This window comes from Polistes fuscatus, unplaced genomic scaffold (genome assembly GCF_010416935.1).
Source record: "Polistes fuscatus isolate 324 unplaced genomic scaffold, CU_Pfus_HIC Scaffold1, whole genome shotgun sequence".
Lineage (NCBI taxonomy): Eukaryota > Metazoa > Arthropoda > Insecta > Hymenoptera > Vespidae > Polistes > Polistes fuscatus.
In genome coordinates this window covers 16,134,737-16,153,349 of record NW_025112997.1, presented here as the reverse complement: position 1 = coordinate 16,153,349, position 18,613 = coordinate 16,134,737, and the positions used below count along the sequence as shown (strand labels likewise).

At 31.5% G+C, this 18,613-nt stretch overlaps 1 protein-coding gene across 2 annotated transcripts in view; it reads left to right on the top strand.

Annotated features, from left to right (window-relative positions):
• Window positions 1-498: 498 nt before the first annotated feature.
• The window catches only part of LOC122513391 (E3 ubiquitin-protein ligase TRIM9), a 96,905-nt gene continuing 78,790 nt past the window's right edge, over window positions 499-18,613 (top strand). For both annotated transcript variants that reach the window (XM_043629729.1, XM_043629721.1), the window contains exons 1-2: window positions 499-1,622; window positions 7,324-7,602. In XM_043629729.1, the coding sequence (XP_043485664.1) occupies window positions 1,134-1,622; window positions 7,324-7,602 (768 nt within the window). In that variant the 5' untranslated portion in view covers window positions 499-1,133. The remainder of the gene's footprint in view (window positions 1,623-7,323; window positions 7,603-18,613) is intronic.

Here is an 18,613-nt window from a genome sequence, read left to right as displayed (position 1 = left end):
CTCCAAAATGACAGTTCAATTTATTTAAAAAAAATTTTCTTTATGACACAACGTGACTTTTGTTAAAAAGAAAATAACAATTAAACAATAAGCCTATCTAAAACAATAATTAAAATACAGAAAATAAGACATAGAAAATATATATAATTTTATAAATAAATACTGTTTGATTATTCCGATGATGGTAAAGAAATAAAGAAATAAATAATTTTACCGTAACTAATTAATTTGTATTACAAAATTTAAATGAAGAAAACAAAGCATTACTTTGATTGTCGTAAATCTAATACAAAATAATTCAAGAGAAATATATAGTTATACGATACTTATGAAGAGTAAATAAAAAAGTAAATAAGAGAAAAAAACAAAGAGAAAGAAGATAGAAGATAGAAAATAGAATAGGGCTCCTAGTGAATACAATACGGTACTGGGATGCGCGTCGTGCGCGGACGCGGCTGCGCGTCGGTTCTTTGACTTCGTGCACGGAGTCAGTCAACCCGCCGCCGGCGTCCAGGCAAGACGGTCTTTTCATTTTGAATATTCTTATCTTGCTTGTTCATTTGTCTTCGTGATAAGGACATAAAACAAGGACGAATATAAAATAAAGATAGAATTAATCATTCGAAGTTTCATTAGGATTTATTTATCCATAAAAAACACGAATAGAATTTAATTTCTTGGATATTACTTTCATTCGCGCGCGCAGATCGCGAGTGAATTATCTCAAAGAGTAAGAAGGAAAGTAAATCTGTAGTCTGATGCGCTATACCGTCACCTTCGACCTTTCCTACGGCGATCCGTGGAACTTGAGGAGATTCGAGTGCCGTGCCAGTGCGTCGTCGTAACGATGACGGAACGAACGGACGCGCGTTTCCGCGTGTAGCCGAGCGGCACGCCGTTCATAACAGAGAACAAAAAGAAAACAAACTAAAAACAAAATCTTTATATTCTCTGTCTTTGAAATTTACACTTTGAACTAACGTTTTAAATCGATATATCTAACGAGAGACCAACTGTCATAAGCTGACAATTGATAAGTTTGTAAATTCGAGGAAAAAACCTTGAAAAAAGATTTACAAACAAATTACTTTGAAAGAGAAAATAAAAGAAAAATAAAAACAGAAGAGGAGAAAATGGAGGACGAACTGAGATGTCCTTGTTGCAAAGAACTATTCACGGAGCCTGTTTTGTTGCCCTGCTGGCACGCTTTGTGTCTCTCGTGTGCTGTTAATCTTCAAGCACCACCCGATTCACCACCCGAATCTACGACAGACTCTTCCAATGCTCCCTGCTCCGATCAAGAAGCCGACAAATTGTCGATACTTTCGGAAACGGACTCGGGCGTCGTCTGCGGTAGTACATCGACTAGTTCACGACCTGGAAGTTACGTTGGTACACCCGGGAACGGTGGTTTCCCACCATCCGGGGGAACCCTTTGTCTATCTTGTCCTGTATGTCGCAAAACTGTATATTTCGACGAGGGTGGTGCTCATAATTTGCCAAAGTATAGGGCTATGCAACGTATCGTTGAAAAGTATCAAGAATCAAAGAATGCAAGAATGCAATGCCAGATGTGCGAAGGTGAACCTCGTGAAGCTACCGTCGCTTGCGAGCAATGCGAGGTGATTTATATTTTTTTTTTGTCTCCATCGATTTATCATTCCTTTCTTTCTCTTTGAGTAAATGTTTTCTTGTTTACTATTTCTATTTTCCATCTATCACGTTTTTATACTTCATTTTTTCGTCACATAAATCATTGTTTATATCCGAAGATTGATGTTTTCTAAATGTAGTTAGATTTGTTGGAATAAACATGTAAATATAGTATATTACAAAATTATTATATATACTTACAATTAGAGTTAGTTAGAGAGAGTTACTTAGTTTTATTGATTGCTTTGACTAATTCAATTGAACGCTTAATACGAATTAGATTTGATTTAGGAATTTTTTAGACTGATATGTATCGTTATTGTAGTAATCTAAATTTATCTATGATCAGAGAAATCGTATATTACATTTCTTGTTGTTTCATTATTTGCTAAATAAGGCTCTAATTACTCCCCAATTTATCTTTTATTTTATATTTCATTATTAGAGAATATTTGGAACAACGACAATGTGTAATCTGACGTTTGAAAGTTAGGATAGAAACGTCCTCGATATAAAAGTAGCAATCAATTTTGAAGCTTTATTCGTATAATAAACACTAATCATTTACTATTATTTTTTACGATACATACTGGTGTCCTCGATTACGTACCGATTGCTGTAATAAACTCGTTCAAAACAAGGACAACCTTGTTATATCCAATCATTTGAAAGCAGTTGATTCATTATTATGTTATTGTTTCTTATACGACCTGAAAAAGAATTCTTTTTTTTCAACAAGTATATAAATATATTTTGATCTCATGCAAATGTCTTAAATCACAAGTCAAAAGTTTGAATTTGCGATAGATTGATAGACAGGTTTACAATTTAGACATCAGGATCGAAAAGTTTTGACATAAATCGATTCGTTTAAATCACCCAGTTTTTCGAGGAAAGTAACATTTTATATTTATCGAATTATTTTAACATTGATTTTAATCGAGACGTAATCTAACCTACATATTTCTTGTATATATCTAATCATCTTTTTAGATTAGAAGTAATTTATGTGTTCTTTATCTAAAACAAATTCACAGAAAGGGTTATCGATAAAGGTTTCGAGAGACCTTTGTTAGTTGTTCGGGAAAGTGCAGTAATTGATTTATTTGCATTGCACTTGTATCATAAGTTCGTTATTTTATCGATTGTATATAAATAAGAATATAATTAGAAAGTTACATATGTTGAATACATCGAAGATGACATGCTTAACAATTGATTGATCAAGTAAATGTAACAGCTCATAAACGTGACGTATTTATACCAGATTTATTTATGTTTATTTTATTTCGGTGCGTTTGATGTTTGTCGTCTTTCTAAAACGCGTTAGTAACGTTTAAAATCATCCTTGTGAATGAGGAGAGAAAGCAAAGAGAGGAGTGTTAGATGATAAGGCGAAAAATAGATCTTCTGGGTAGTCACGATCGACTCTTGATCTCACGATGTCTGGAGAAATTTACAGAGTAATTTCGTTACCGTGAGAAATCCAAAGACGAGGAAATATCTTTTGATATCGAATCTATGTCAGTTCATTTATCAATCATATTTTTTATATTCCTTTCGTTGTTTATTATTTATTTAATAGATCAACGATATAATTTCAAATTTCATTAATGTATATTACACATACATAGATTTATTTAAATATATTTTTTAATATTATTAATTTGACACATATATCTATATGGGTGGATAATCATGACAGTGGATTAGGTCAACAAATTGTCAAAGTGAATTTTATGGTTTATTTTATATTATAAAATACACTTAAATAATTTTATAATAAAAAAAAAGTAGTTGATTTTTTTTGTTTATTTAATAAATGAACAATAGCTTCTATCTTAATGAATATTTAAATAATTTTCAATTAATATTGTGAATTATTGGTAACAAAATTTTGTCATAAAACTACACGATAATTAATTCATCGTCTTTTATCAGCTATGAAAAACAATTAGGGATTGTTTTTTAATTATTAATTAATTATTTTTTATAAATATTATTGCTCTTAAAATAATTTATCGGATAAGTTTTATTTTATTAATAAATAATTTATAATTATCATGTCCAAGTGATAAAAGTTCTTTTAATATTTTGTAAGATCTCATCGAAGTGAAATGAATCAATTCGTCGAACTTTTCGATACAAACTTGGACGATCGATCAGCACGGTCTCGAAAGATTTTTCTAGCGTTCGTAAATACTCGTAAGAGGGTTCGTAAATAGAAGTTCGCGATCTTGTGCTGAACTCGAGTGAGGAAGAAAGAGAGAAAAAGAAAAGCAACGAATTGCAATAAACCCGAGAACGAAATCGTGTTAGAATCCGATGAAAAGCGCGACGAGTACTTGTCGTCCGTTTCAACGATTTTACGCTGTATTTTCCAAAGAATACGAAGGAAGAACTTCCCTCTTTTTTATTACACGATTGAACAAACGTATCACTAATCGCATCGTATATATACCATGCACCTTTGCGCATGTGTGTGTGTGTGCTTATGTACCTTCGATGATACTAAACCCTCTATAATTTTTTTTTCTCTTTACAAGAAATTTACCAGAAAATTTAAAGTATAACTTATACTTAACCTTCCATAAAGATTTTTTCTCGGGTTAAAAATAAAATGTTTCGGACGGTAATGTAAGTAGTATGTGTAAACATTATAAGAAAAAAAAATAGATTCTGGTTAAAAAAGAATAATATTAATCTTGAAAGTTTCCATTTAATAAAAAAAAAAACAATATAGTGAGTAACATTTCTTTTATCAAGTCATAATTCTTGTCCAAACAATTGGTTTAAACAAAGTCGTGTTTTCAAGATAAGCATTTGTAACGTTATATTTTACACATACATGTATATATACATTATTATTATTATTATATAGTATTATTATATTATATTAAATATACAGCTTAAACTTAAAAATTGTTAAAACTTTGCACACATAGATACGTGAAGTAAGAAATAATTTTATAATTATGAAATAAATAAGTTTAAAATAATATATATATATACATATGAATGTATAATTTATAATTATATAGTATTATTGAAGCCTAGCAAATTTATTGTACGTATGTATGCGTATTAGTATATCTAATCGGATATTAAGTTTGTAGTTTACATACCTCTTAACCCTTTGTACCTCCATTCCCGTCTATCCGAACTAATACAGAAGTAATAAACCATGTTACACGTAATATACAAAGCAAAGTTATTATGGTTATAATGTAGGCTAGTTTACCAAAACTCTGACGTGTGGAACCATCCCACCTTACTCGTCGTCTTACTTTTCTAACTTCAGACAAAGTCCTCTAGTTTGGCTTTTAATTACATTCTTAATTTTCATATTTAAATATCGGATGTATTGAATATACTTCTAAATTCATCTTTATTTAAAATAATATTATATTTGGCGCATTTCATATCTCATCTTTATAGATGACCACAACAAAAACATTATTCTTATGTTAAATCATTTTTTCATTATGCCATGTGAAAATACAATTTTGCAAACGTTTTTAATGCTATTTTATGTTAATATTCAGTATGATAAATCTTCGTAAAAATCAATTGGAGAATAAAATAATTACACAGATAAGATAAAAAGATAAGAACATTTTTGATATAGCAGCATCTGAGAGAAGGAAGGCACAGGTGTTGTTAAAGAAGGTTTTCATCTCGTTATTTTCTTCCCAGTCTCTTCTTATTTTCGTGTAGGGGAAGTGACCGTAGGATTAGAGAAAGGAAAAAGTTATTACAAGAGTCTGCCACTTGCGACGTAAGACGAACATTTTTCGTTTACTTTCTTCTTTCTTAGATATACAGACACATACACACACGCATTTATACAAATGAACGCAGAGGACAGCAACGTATCTCATCCTTATTCTCATCTTGTTTCTTCCTACGAAGAAGACTTACTTCCTAACTTCTTATGAATGAGTGAATGAGAGAGAGAAATATAGTTCAAGCGGAGGAATAATAAAAGGGGTAACAACGTCTCATACTATTTTTTCTCTCTTTTTCTCTCGTTAAGATTCATGTCTCTCGTATCGCGGTCATCTTCTCGACGCTCGGAATATGGAATTGTTCCGAGCAACTATCTCTAACTTGCTAAGTGAGAGGCTTCGTTTAAATTCACGAATGTTTGTGTTTCTTTACTAATCTCGCATCACTCGTGGAAGTTACGATTTTTTTCGAACTTTTTAAATTATTCCGAACTTTAAAAAACAAATGCATTCCAAGTAAAAGTAATGTTAATTTAAATTTTTGAGAAATGATTTATATATATATAAAAGTAGTGATATAAATTATTTAATGAAAATTAATTTTTTCTGCTTACTCTTCATTGATTTAAATAGAAATTTATTTAATGCACAAATTTTGTTAATATTATTTAATGTAATGATATGCTCGATGTTTTTGTAAAAGCTACGTTTTCTCGAGTACTCTGTGATCTTTTTTTTGTAAACGTGATGTCTCGTCTCGATTGTTGAAGAAGAACCTGACCTACCTCTTACGTATTCTTCTCTTTTTCCTGAGTATCTTTTGTGATTTCGCAGAGTTTCTTCTGCAAACTTGTATGGACGAACATTTTAAATACAGAAGTTCTCTCTGGATATACCCTGGATAGGATGTTTCAAACCGAAAGACAATTTTTGTATCCTCGCTGAAAAGTTTTCTAAGAAATTATGTAGGTTGGCAATTTAAATTCTTTGTAGAATCTATCGCAACGTTCACACTACGTTTACTCTTTAAATTAAAGATACTTTCTTTCAAAAATATTCTTATGTTTATTATTTATTTGTTTTTTTTAAGTTATTCCATGAATTTTAAGAAAAACTGGTAATTGAAATCCTTATATATATATTAACAAGTTATTGTAATCAATTTTATAAACATTTTGCGTATAATTTCTATCAAATGAAAATTGTTCTATTTTATATGTTAAAGTATAATTTCTATATCGTGTATATTTTGAGATCGAAATATCGTAGAAGATTTTTCTAGAAATAAAACGTGTTATAAAGAATTTTTATTTTCATTATTTCTATATTTTCTTTTTTATTCCGTGACGTCTATCACACCTTCCCTCGCAAACGTATAATATTTAGTAAGTGCATCCGTTGTAGAAATGTACAGAAATTAATCCTATGATTTAACGCGATGACTGTGCAGGCATTCATATTTTTTGTACTTGCCCTCAGAAGAGTCGGTTGTATTTCCTGAATGACTTAGGAAAATAACGTTGATTAAAAGTCTACGAGATTTATAAAGATAAATCTTTTATTTTTCCTAGCTGTATATCAAACAAAGAAGAAGATAAATTGATACATATGTATCTTTGAATAATAAATCGTGATAAACGTTGTAGTGTAAGACTTAAAAAAAAAAAAATAAAACAAAAGCAGAGTAAAAGTCACGATACAAAGAAAGTCTCTGATAAAAAGGATTTTAATTATAATTTAAATATTATCATAGAGTTGTTAGCTCATCTAGATTTGTTCAGTTTTAATTTATTTATCACAATTCTTTTTTATTAAATAGAATTTTTTCAAGACACAAATCTAAGTTGAAAGTGTTAATTTAAATAAGTAAAAGAAAGAAATAATATGAAAATGTTGAAAGAAACGAGACTGCAATAAAAGTTAAATTTTTGTTTTGTTCTAGGTGCTGTACTGCGATGCCTGCAGAGAATCTTGTCATCCAAAACGTGGTCCCTTGGCAACTCACAATCTTGGACCACCGCGAGGCAGCTGGCAATCTAGCAGTGGTAAAGGTTCTCGTGCATCGGAAGGTACGCCAGTTTGCAACGATCATAACGGCGAGGCTGTTTCTCTCTATTGTGCACTCTGCAAGATCGCGATTTGCGGACTTTGCCTTCGAGATCGACATGCTGCTCACCCACACGATGTTCTGCCATTGGCAGCCGCATGCAAGGCTCAAAAGGTGAGTTTAAACGAATCTAATAATTTTGTTTTCTTTTTTTTGTGTTTCTTCATTAGGAAACGAGATACATTTCTTAATCTTCGAGTAATTATTACAATTCGTAATTTATCGATAACGAACATTGTTTTAAATTATTTCCCAAGTGTTACGTCAAAAAATGCAAAACTTAATATACATTCGACAAATGAACGTTTTCTTATCAACGAGTAAATAATTCTTAGACTTGTACAATGAAATATTACCGATCGTATTTATTATTGTTTATTCGAGAACGAGCCTTAATATTCCGTAACGTATTTTCATTTTTTCTTCAATATAAAATTTTCTAATAAAATTTGAGCTTCATTCGTTTAAAATATTTTCTACTTATTTAAACAGTTCATTTGCGTATCAAAATTTGAATTTATAATCGAACAAAAATTCTTATTAATATATATGAAATTTGAAAACGAGGATAATTTGAAAATAAGCATAGGTTCGTATGTACATACAAATATTTCGAAGATAATTTATCTGCATCGACGAACAAGCAACATTCGAAGATAATCGATGACGCGTCGCCACAATGGACCAAGCCAATAATCCACGCACATACAGAAACGTATATACATACCATGGCATATTTGCTACCGTACCAATGTACATCGTATGAAATATTTTTCTACGAGCGTGTAAGCGAGCGTCGCTCTTGCCATTGAATTTTACGCATCATATAACCTAACGACCCATCGACGAACACCAAGGTTCGCTCGTTTTTGAGAGATTACAACCACAATTTTAAAATTTCGATGTGTTAAATAATCATCCCGGAAATAATCCGAATGAAGTTATTTCCGATTAGAAAATCATTCCTCATTAAAGTACGATAAAATCGATATCATTTTTCTTTTTATTATCTCCTAATTAATTATTATACGCAAATCAAAAATACTGTTTAATGAAATTATAAAAATATACTTATTACACATCTCTCATTCATCAAATAAGTAAGCTGTAATAATGTAACGTGATTTCTTTTTCTTTTACTAAAATTTTCTTTCATTATATAAAATCTTTAATTTATTTGAATCGTTAACAATGAAATTATTTATTTATTAGATACCCTAATCAATCCAATCGTCAGTCACGTGATGTAAAAAGGAAAGTTTAATCTTAAGCCGTACTTCGAATGACGAATTTTATAATTCGTTACTTTATCTATCTGATGAAATAAAGTAGAATGTTTAGTACGCGGATTAAAGGGACGCATTTAAATCAATTTTATCGAACGACCGTGTGCAGTAGATACCTAATCTTCCTAGAATCCTCGCACACATAGATGTATATACCGAGTTTATATCAAACAAAGCCAAGTAGGCTAAGACAACGATGCTGGATTGTCGAGGCGGTCAGTTGTTCGGCAATCAATTTATCAAATTACTGGAGCTAGCAGGCGGTTTTGACGATGCGCAGCGGCAATTTATCAGATTAGTCGAGGAAGTGATTCCCATAGGACGATGGGATCGCGGCCCCATATGTCAGGAAGCGACCAGGTGTTGGCGTCGACTGAAAGCCGCTTCGACATTTTCGAAGCGTACATGTGCGTATCTACACCCACACATCAAGGTAAGATACGTGATATTGTAACCAGCTGTCGATCGAACTATCCCGAGCATTGTTACTTCGATTAGAATATCGTCCGTTTATTAACGAAGATTAGAAACATTTTAGATTTATTTTCGAACAAAAAGTTAATACAGATTAGAACAAATATGGAAGAAATGAATAATTACATTTAGATATTCTTAGAGGAAAAAAAATTTCATACATAATAAGTAAATTATTAATTAGAAAGAAACTAATTAGATTAATAGTTAGTGTATTATAAGTATACAATTTTAATTAGATATAATTTCAATGAAAATTGACACGTCAAATTTCGACGATAACTTTCTTCACGAGATCTCTAGGATAGATCAATTAAATGACATTGATTTTATTTTATTATAAAACAACGAGATCACGCTAAAAACTTGTACATTTAAAAGCTTAGATTCTTTGTCAACCTCATTTTATCGAGTATATGCGTTTCGCGTAATCCTTGGTGTACTATCACGTATTAATGTTGGTGTACTATAGAGTATGGTAAACGTATACATATATACACTTACACGTATGCTTCCAATAGTTCCTGGTAATTACTTGGAGCCGAGGTTAATCACGAGAAGGCCACGTTTTCGGGCGACGCTTGCGCGATAATTCCTGTTTAAGCCTTCGAGCTGGTCCATACACGAAGGACGCGATGACGTACCTATACCTAATATTCTACGCTTCTCTCTCACTCGTTCAAGATGAATAAGGCTTGCAATTGCATGCTTCTCTTCGTACACGTGCCGTGATTTACGACAATTTACGTCTTTCGGGACTTTATCTCGACATTCGCCTTACACCCGACAGCGAGATCGATGTAAAACGCTCATTAAAATATCATCCGTCCTTGTCTAACTTATATACTTCAAGTTCCTTTTAAATCGTTCATCTTTCATGCGAGTAACTTTTCAAGAATGTTGAGATATAATCGTTCTTGTACATATATGTTTTAATTACATTTTAATGAATTTTAATAATAATTAGTATGTACAGAGAATAATTCTGGTAACTGGGACGGGCTGCTGTTCTTTTTTTTAAATAAAAATAGAACAAAATGATTGGGAAAGAAATCATATGGCATAATACTTTCTTACTTCCTATGACCTTATTTTTATTGTATGAATACACCGGTGGCACTCGCCAGGTGCAATTGTACTTTACTTTTTAATGCAATCCAATTTCACGATTCATTAATTTATTCATTGCCTTTTGTTTTCATTCAATCGATGTTATTAGTTTTACTATTGTACGTTTTAAGCGATTGGAATTCTTTTTGTTTAATAAGTTGGTATTCATTAATTATTTTTATGCAATCCGATGAATGTTAATGATCAAAACATTTTTGTCTTGATTTTTTTATTCATAATTAGTATACGTAAAAGTTTAACAGAAGCTAATTGTTTGTTACGTATTGTCGGAGAATAGTAGGATAAAAAAGTAACTTATTTTTACAGATAATAAGACGAAAGGCATACACAGCTATGTGCCAACACAAAACAGCTGATCCAAGTATTTTCTCGTTCGCACATAAAACTCACTCCGTTCTATTGTACGATTTTGATAGGGAGATGGATTAATAATCTAATGCAAACGAGCGTATATCCGTGGCCCGTATAAAATGCCACTATCGTCCAACGTTAATCCGCGAACGAATCGCGTGCAAACTATACATATGTATATTGTATATTCATATATACATTCGTATACTCGCACACAAATACAATTCGAGCAACGTCAATGTTAAACGTACATATATGCATAACGTAGTTCGACAGACGTATGAAAAATTTATTACTTTCTACGTATGTACTATATATATATATATATATATGTATATAGTACATACTATACGATACTACGTATATTTTATTTTTTTTTGAAACGAACGAAGCCGAACGTTGCTAAGCGTTTATCTTCAGGATTTTAGCGCTTTGCTCGGACACGTTGTTCCATGATCGTTATCGTTGTTCGTTCATTTCTCTCCTATCGAATAATAAAACGAGAAACGAGATTACATTGAGCGCTGTTCGAAATGTTAGTGCCGATAACCGATAGCCTTCATTGCTTTTAAGAGAATGCGAGCGACATAACGCATGCGTGGAACGCGGAAGATTCTATTAATCGATTTGTCAGGCAAATATATCTATGGAAATGTATGTGTGTTGTGTGTGTGTGTGTGTGTCTGCCTTTTTACGTGTTTTTTTCAACGGTGTGTTAATTGATCGTAAATCGTTTAAACTCGTAATACAAAGTCCACGACTAGACACGAGTACCGATATCTGCCGATGACGTATCTCTAATTTGGAACTAATTAATTAGGGAGAAACGCGTGGGATGGCATTTGTAAGTTAATTGAAGATGTCCGGTTTGTGAGTGGACATTTTACAGACGACGTTCTTCTCCTTCTTTTGTTCCGTTTCGTCCTATTGGAAATTGAATACGTCCGTTTGAATTGCATTTTCTTTTATCGTATAAGTGTATATTTGATTTCAATTTAAATAATTATTCGTTAAGGTTTCGTTTAATTTCGCTATCGAAAACGTTGAATGGTTATTTCAAAATTATACAATGTGTTTATGTAAAAATCATAATACGTTGTAGATCGAATACATGTAACAAGAATAGATATCAGTAATTAATTAGAAAAAAATATTGTTAAAATATTTAAACAAAAATAAATGAATATACGAATCACTCATTTCTCGAATCGGTTAATTCCACACACACAAATTTAGAGAAAATTGATAAAATTATATACATTGTCGTACCATTTATCATTAACTTTATTAAACTTATTTGTAATGTAAAAAGTTAGGCATCTAGATATCTTTATCACTAAAATTTTGAACAATTCTAAAAATAGAGTTAAACGTTTTGATCTATGAACGACTACCATTTATGTAATGAAAAGATAAATATTTTGTCGACATTGTACGCGCAGATAACTAATAAATTAAATACTTACATGGGTCGAAAAGTTTTGAGCTTAACAATTTTTTTCTTTTTAGTCAAACTGACTTTTCTTTTTAAACGTACTCTCAAAACTTTCAACTCGCTCTTTTATATTTAGATAAGAAATTAAATTTCTTTAAGAAACATTTTCAAATAACTGAACGCGTCACTTTAGAATGAATTTACGTACCATGAGATTTCGTTATAGACAGAAGACTTTTCTAAAGCGATAAACTACATAGATTTAGATAAGAAGTTTTCATGATAGGAAGAAAAGAAAGAAAAAGCAAGCAAGAAAGGAAGGAAAGGACGGAAGGAAGGAAGGAAGTAAGGAATGAAGGAATGAAGGAAGGAAGGAAGGAAGAAAGGGTGGATAGATAGATAGATATAGGAATAGCAAGAGGAAAGGTAAGGCATCAAGTAGAGAAGTTGAAAGTTCGTAGAGGGCAGGTCATATCCAAGTTCTCGTCTCTCTTGGTGGCTCTCGAAAGCGACAGCAAACGTCGCGACGTTCGTAATTTCCTGGCAGGAACGCCGACACTACTGGCTTTGCCTTGAGGACTGCCACGCCTCAAATCTACCGCGTGTATATCACAAAGAAAAAGCGCGAATACATATAAACCATCAACATGTAGTAACACACACACATAGATAACATATAACGTATATACGACGGGTCGTGTAGTATGACATGTATTATACGTAAATCGTACAACTCGACCTCGAGGCGTAAAGGTAAAAAGCCGAGACCCCCTGTGGACTTGCTTCCCTTCTGGTATCCTCTCGTGACGTCGAGAATCATATGTGTATGTCTCTACTACATATGTGTATGTATTTTGTATTATGTATATACCACCTACCTATACTTACTTGATCGTCGTGCTGCTTGTCGTGACTCGGAATATCGCGTGGCGCAAAGAAAGCTTTCTTTCAAGAGTAAGAGAGAAAAAAGGAACCAACTGCTTGTCCAGTTTGAAAGAAAAGAGAGAGAGAGTAATACGAGGAGAGAAAGATAGGAGAGTTCTATACGTTATAGTGGGTGTATAAAGAAAGAGAAAGAGAAAATCAGTTAGAAAGAGACGAAACTAAAACCGGCCAGGACTTGTGATTCTCCGATATCTCATATTATGTATCAAGTATATATACATAGATACATATGCACATACAAAGATGAATCAAGTCATATATATATGTGTATATGCGAATGCACTCTGGTGTGCATACATGAACATATTTACTATGTATACGCATGTATATGCGTATAGTGCTATGAACTTAGGTAAAGATGTCTGAGTACTCGTTCTCGGGTCATTATGCTATGCCGTCTTTCCTCTTTCTCCCTTCGTCCTTATTTCCTTTCTCACATACACACATGCACATGCACATACACACATATACATTATACGTATCAAGTTGTTCCTTTCTTTTCTTTTTTACGGATCTTCTCTTTTCCCACTAAGCATAGAACTCGAAATTTTACGCAAGAATAGGGTTCTAAAGACAGGAATATCACGAGTGAGAGAGAGAGAGAATGGGTGTACTTAAATTACGACGCGTGCTTAAATGCAGACACATGTAGGATACACTTCGACGAACTTTGTGCACAGCAGCGAACGTTAAGGGGTAACGAGACTGTCTGACGTACGGTAACGATCGCTTTTCCTCCTTCTCTCTAGTTTCGTGAAATTTTCAAATATCGCGTCTGTGATATCGGAACAAGTTTGATCCGATTCGTACTATTCTCGATAGGTAGAACTTTGGGAATCAACGTACGATAATCTCAATTGTCTTATTATGAAATTGAAGCTTCATGTTCGATGCCAAATTTTCCTTGAGAAATATAATATTGAGAACATCTGTTGCATAACTCTAGAAAATCTTTCAAAAATGTTTCCTTTTTACGTCCTGTCCGGTAATATTAGATGGTCCAGTTCTTAATAAGGGGGTTAAGCATTTTAAAGAACGAGAATTCAATCCTAAACGATGAGAAAGGAAATATTGATCGATAGGATTAAATAGGAAGTGATTTAATTTAAAAAAAATGTCGAAATTCAAATGAAGAAATAAGATGAATATTAAAAATACAAATTTCAAACTGCTTATTCTTTTCTCAAACTGTTTACTGATTCAATATCGGTTTCATCTAAATGATAGACAAACTATATTCGTTTGTAGTTATGATAAAAAACAAAGCACATTGAATTGCGGAATTAATCATTTTCATAATGTAGATTTATTCATTAACTACCATTTTAACAGAATTCAAAGTACAGACTTCATTACAAGCTTATTAACTAATCAGCGACCAGATGTATTAGATAACGAATGTAATATATTATTTTCGTGACTGTTTGACAGGTTTTGATTAACTATTCCTTCATCAGGCGCACTTAATTCATCACGTAAGGATTTTGCTGAAGATGAGAGATTTATTCCTTATTGGATACGAATGTTAACGTCTACAATTTTAATTTGTTTAGAGTTTGATAAGGGTTCTACTTTATTTCCGCTGACGCTAAACTCGAATAATTTGACAGAATATATTATGTCTTCTAAATGTTAAGTAAGCTCATAGATGAACCTAAATTTCAAAAAGTATAGGATATCAACAATAGTATGATAGTATAGTAAATATTTGAGAAGTACTGAAAGCTATTCAGTACTAAAGGTTTCATCTTAAGCAAGTTTTAAAGTTATATATTCCAAACTTCTAACAAGAAAAATTTTTTTCATACATGAAGCAAGTAAAAAAATGTATGCAGAATGTAACATCGTGTTGCTTAAAATTGCTTATTTTTCGACTTCTTTTTATTTCTATTATTATGTAGATTTATACTTACGTTAGTGATTTAATACACTATTATCTCAAACATAGATTTATTATTATTGAAACATATCGTTTTAGTTATAACGAGGTATTCTTCATGACGAATTGATCATAAATTTGATTGAAGGATTTGAGAAGAAATAATTTTGGATGTTTAATTTGATGTAAGAAATGTATTATTGTCACATTTCAAGCTAAAATGACTTTTGACTATATATACGGATTTGTATGTAGACTATACGTTGTCTTTTATGATGCTTTTCACTCGTAACTCTTTATTCCGAGTCTCTTCGCGAAATGGCTACTTATGTTAGAGATACAGTACTTTACCCTTGCTAAGCCGTACATTAAATTCCCTCCATTTGACATTTAAAAGCTTAGCTCGGCTTGCGTGATTTACATCTCACTCTTTTCGCATTTCTTTCTTTCTTTTTTTCATTTTTTTTTATTTCTTCTTTCTAAAGAATAGGATAAGTAGAAAATATTGAAATAAAAGAAAAAGAATAACAAAGAAAACTAACGAAATATTCCGTCGATGTGTCTTCAATAAATTTTCAACAAGTAGATACGTTTGTTCGTAATCCGGTCATATTCTTTGTCTTATACAACACGATTTGGTAATATGAAACGTAATTCGATGTATAATCTACAATAAGGAATGTAGAGAGGACGAATATTGGTAACATCTGCCACATACGAGGAAATCTTTCGGGGTCGTGTTGCTCGAAATTGTACTTTCTATTTCTCTATTTTTATTTTCTCTTGCATAGGTATATTCTAATTGTAGATTTATTAATCCATGTGAAATAATTATTTTTTCATTTTTTAATATAAGACAATATTTTTATTTTAATTTCGTATAATTTTATTCTAAAACTGCTAATAAGTAAAAAATGATTTCGTCTAGTATAATATTAGTTATAGAAATATCTAATATTATTTGAAAATTAATATGCATATATTATAATATTATTAATATATTTTATACATTTTATAGTTTTATATAGATACTTTCAATGAATATGAGTATGTAATTATTGACTTGGATAAAATTTTACTCTCTTTCACTTTCTAGAAGGAAAAAATGTCTTTAGGTCGTGGTTTCCTCGCCTTACAAGTAAAATGTCGTCAACCTCGGTCGATACTCTAAACCTTCGTTAGACTCAAAGCGATGCTTCTCTAAGAAAAAAATGAACACCATGTGGATTGGCTTGTTATGGGGAAATCGAAGAGCGTAATATACCTCGAGGTTACTTTGTAACGGCCTTGAGGTTCACCGTATCGAATACGTGGTCTCAACGTAAAAGGCAATTCGTGTTGTCTACCTCTTTACTAGTAGTAATAGTGGTATTTTGTATATATGTATGTATATGTATATACCATGTATGTATTTAAGAATACACGAATGTAGGAAATACAGGACGAAAGTAAACCACAGAATTTTGTGGAGGCAGGTCAGTGATAATTTTTCTCTAGCCGCGCTTGGTAAGAAGACCTTGCAGATATTTACTCGCATGGATTTTTAAAAGAAACGGGAAAAAAAGGAACGCGAACGTTAATTTTCTTCTCGCTTCGTATGTCGCCAATAAATTTTCTTCTTCCTTCGTAGAGCTTAGCGATTTATCTCTATCAGACCGTTTAAAACGTTTCTCGCATCGTTGCGTCGGTTCAGAGTCGAAGGGCATGCTAGAAATAGGTACATATATGTATGCATCTAGTCTCGTTTATTTTTCACGACAAACTATCGGTTCATTTTCTTTTAATATACTTGCATTTTTTAATTGCCCAACGTTGTTCAATAAACATACTAAATACAGTGATTACGTTACACCGATTAAACGAAATGTCCTTACAGCAATTTGGATTTCTTATTAAAATAAACGAACAAGACATGTAATTATTTATAACTATTATAAAATAATGATAAACATTTTAATAGTTCAATTAGTTTCAAAGACATATTTCTCGATTGACGAGAGATAATTCTCGTTTCGAATTACGAAACTTAATCGTTTCATATTTAGTTGTGTAACGAACACTTACCATGACGAGATCTTATGAATTATTATTACGATATTTAGAAAGTTTACTTCGGAAAATCACACTGACGATTGGATACGGATTGACACGAGAATCCTTTAAATTCGTTTCATAGGATTAAATTTGTACTGATGCTGATAAAATCAATATATACATACATATATATATATATATAAACCATGGTTGTCTGAATCTATGAAACGAGAAACATCTATATCCGCAGCATTTAATCGTTAACTTTGTCCGTTCGATTACTCCGATAAAAGAGTCAATAGGAAAAGAGAGAGTTAACTGTTGTTGCATTCGATACGGAAGCTAATCGATCGTTCGTTTTCTACATCAGGATATCCTCGATCATTAACCTCTGTTCGACCTATAGTGTATCGATCGATAGTTTATTACTACAATATATTTTTTTTACCTTATTTTTTTCTTTCTAACATTAACATCTTTTCCTTTCAATCTTGTACAGTAATTTTAATTCAATTTAATCATTGCGTGGGTAATTACAATGGTGGTTTTAATGAAAAACAATTAAGAAAATTCGTTTTATTAATTTGTTTTACAATATAAATTATTATACTCTATTTATTATATTTTTATAATTAAATTAATTATAATTTTATATAATATTATAATTTTATAATTAAATTAATTATTATTATAGATTATACTCTACAAAAGAAATTATAATATTTTTGTTTTTGTTTACTTCATTATTATAATTACCGGCATAATTAATCATTGTCTGTTCAATTTTGTATTAATTATTATATATGTTTTATAATATTCGTGTTAATAACTTTCATAACTTAGTGCTCAGATAAATGATAAAAAGAATTTATTGTTATACTATTTAATAATTAACAAAATCAGTTTTTTTATCAAATAAACAAAACTGAATTGTAGTTATAGGTAACTTATATCTACATAATATATTAATCATTTTACATTGCAGTTTTTGATCATCATTTTGATCTAAATGTCAATACCTTAAAAAATCAATTGTGAAGTTTGGGAAACATGTAATGCTTGTCATCGCATAAACGAATTTACTCGACCGGTTTACTTTTTATCTTCTCTCTGTGTCTTTTTTTCTCCCTTACGTCCCTGGAGAGAAAAAAGAGAAAAAGAAGAGAGAGAGATAGAGAAAAAAAAGAAGTGTCAGTTGTCCTTTATGATTTAGTTTAGCTTTTCTTGAGTGCACTCACGGAAAGTTTGGTTTACCAGCTATGCTTTTTCGTTATTCTTTTGCTTACAAAGGATGAGTAGAACTTTATAGACAGTATAGCGAGAAAGAAAGAGAAAGAAATAATGAGAGAGAGAGAGAGAGATAGAGAAAGAGAGAAAACACGTTAAGGCCGCTCCTTCTTGAAGAGCTGGCTTTCAGATTGATGAGGTTCTTCGACGAGTGGTGAGGAACCATAGCCGCTCGATTAGATCTTCGAGCCTTTCTTTATCCCGATCTTCTTTGCTGACCACAATGTTGTTCTTTTACGGAAGCCATACCTTCGTGGAAAATCGATCGATCTTTAATGGTTTAATAGTTGTATTTTTTTTTTC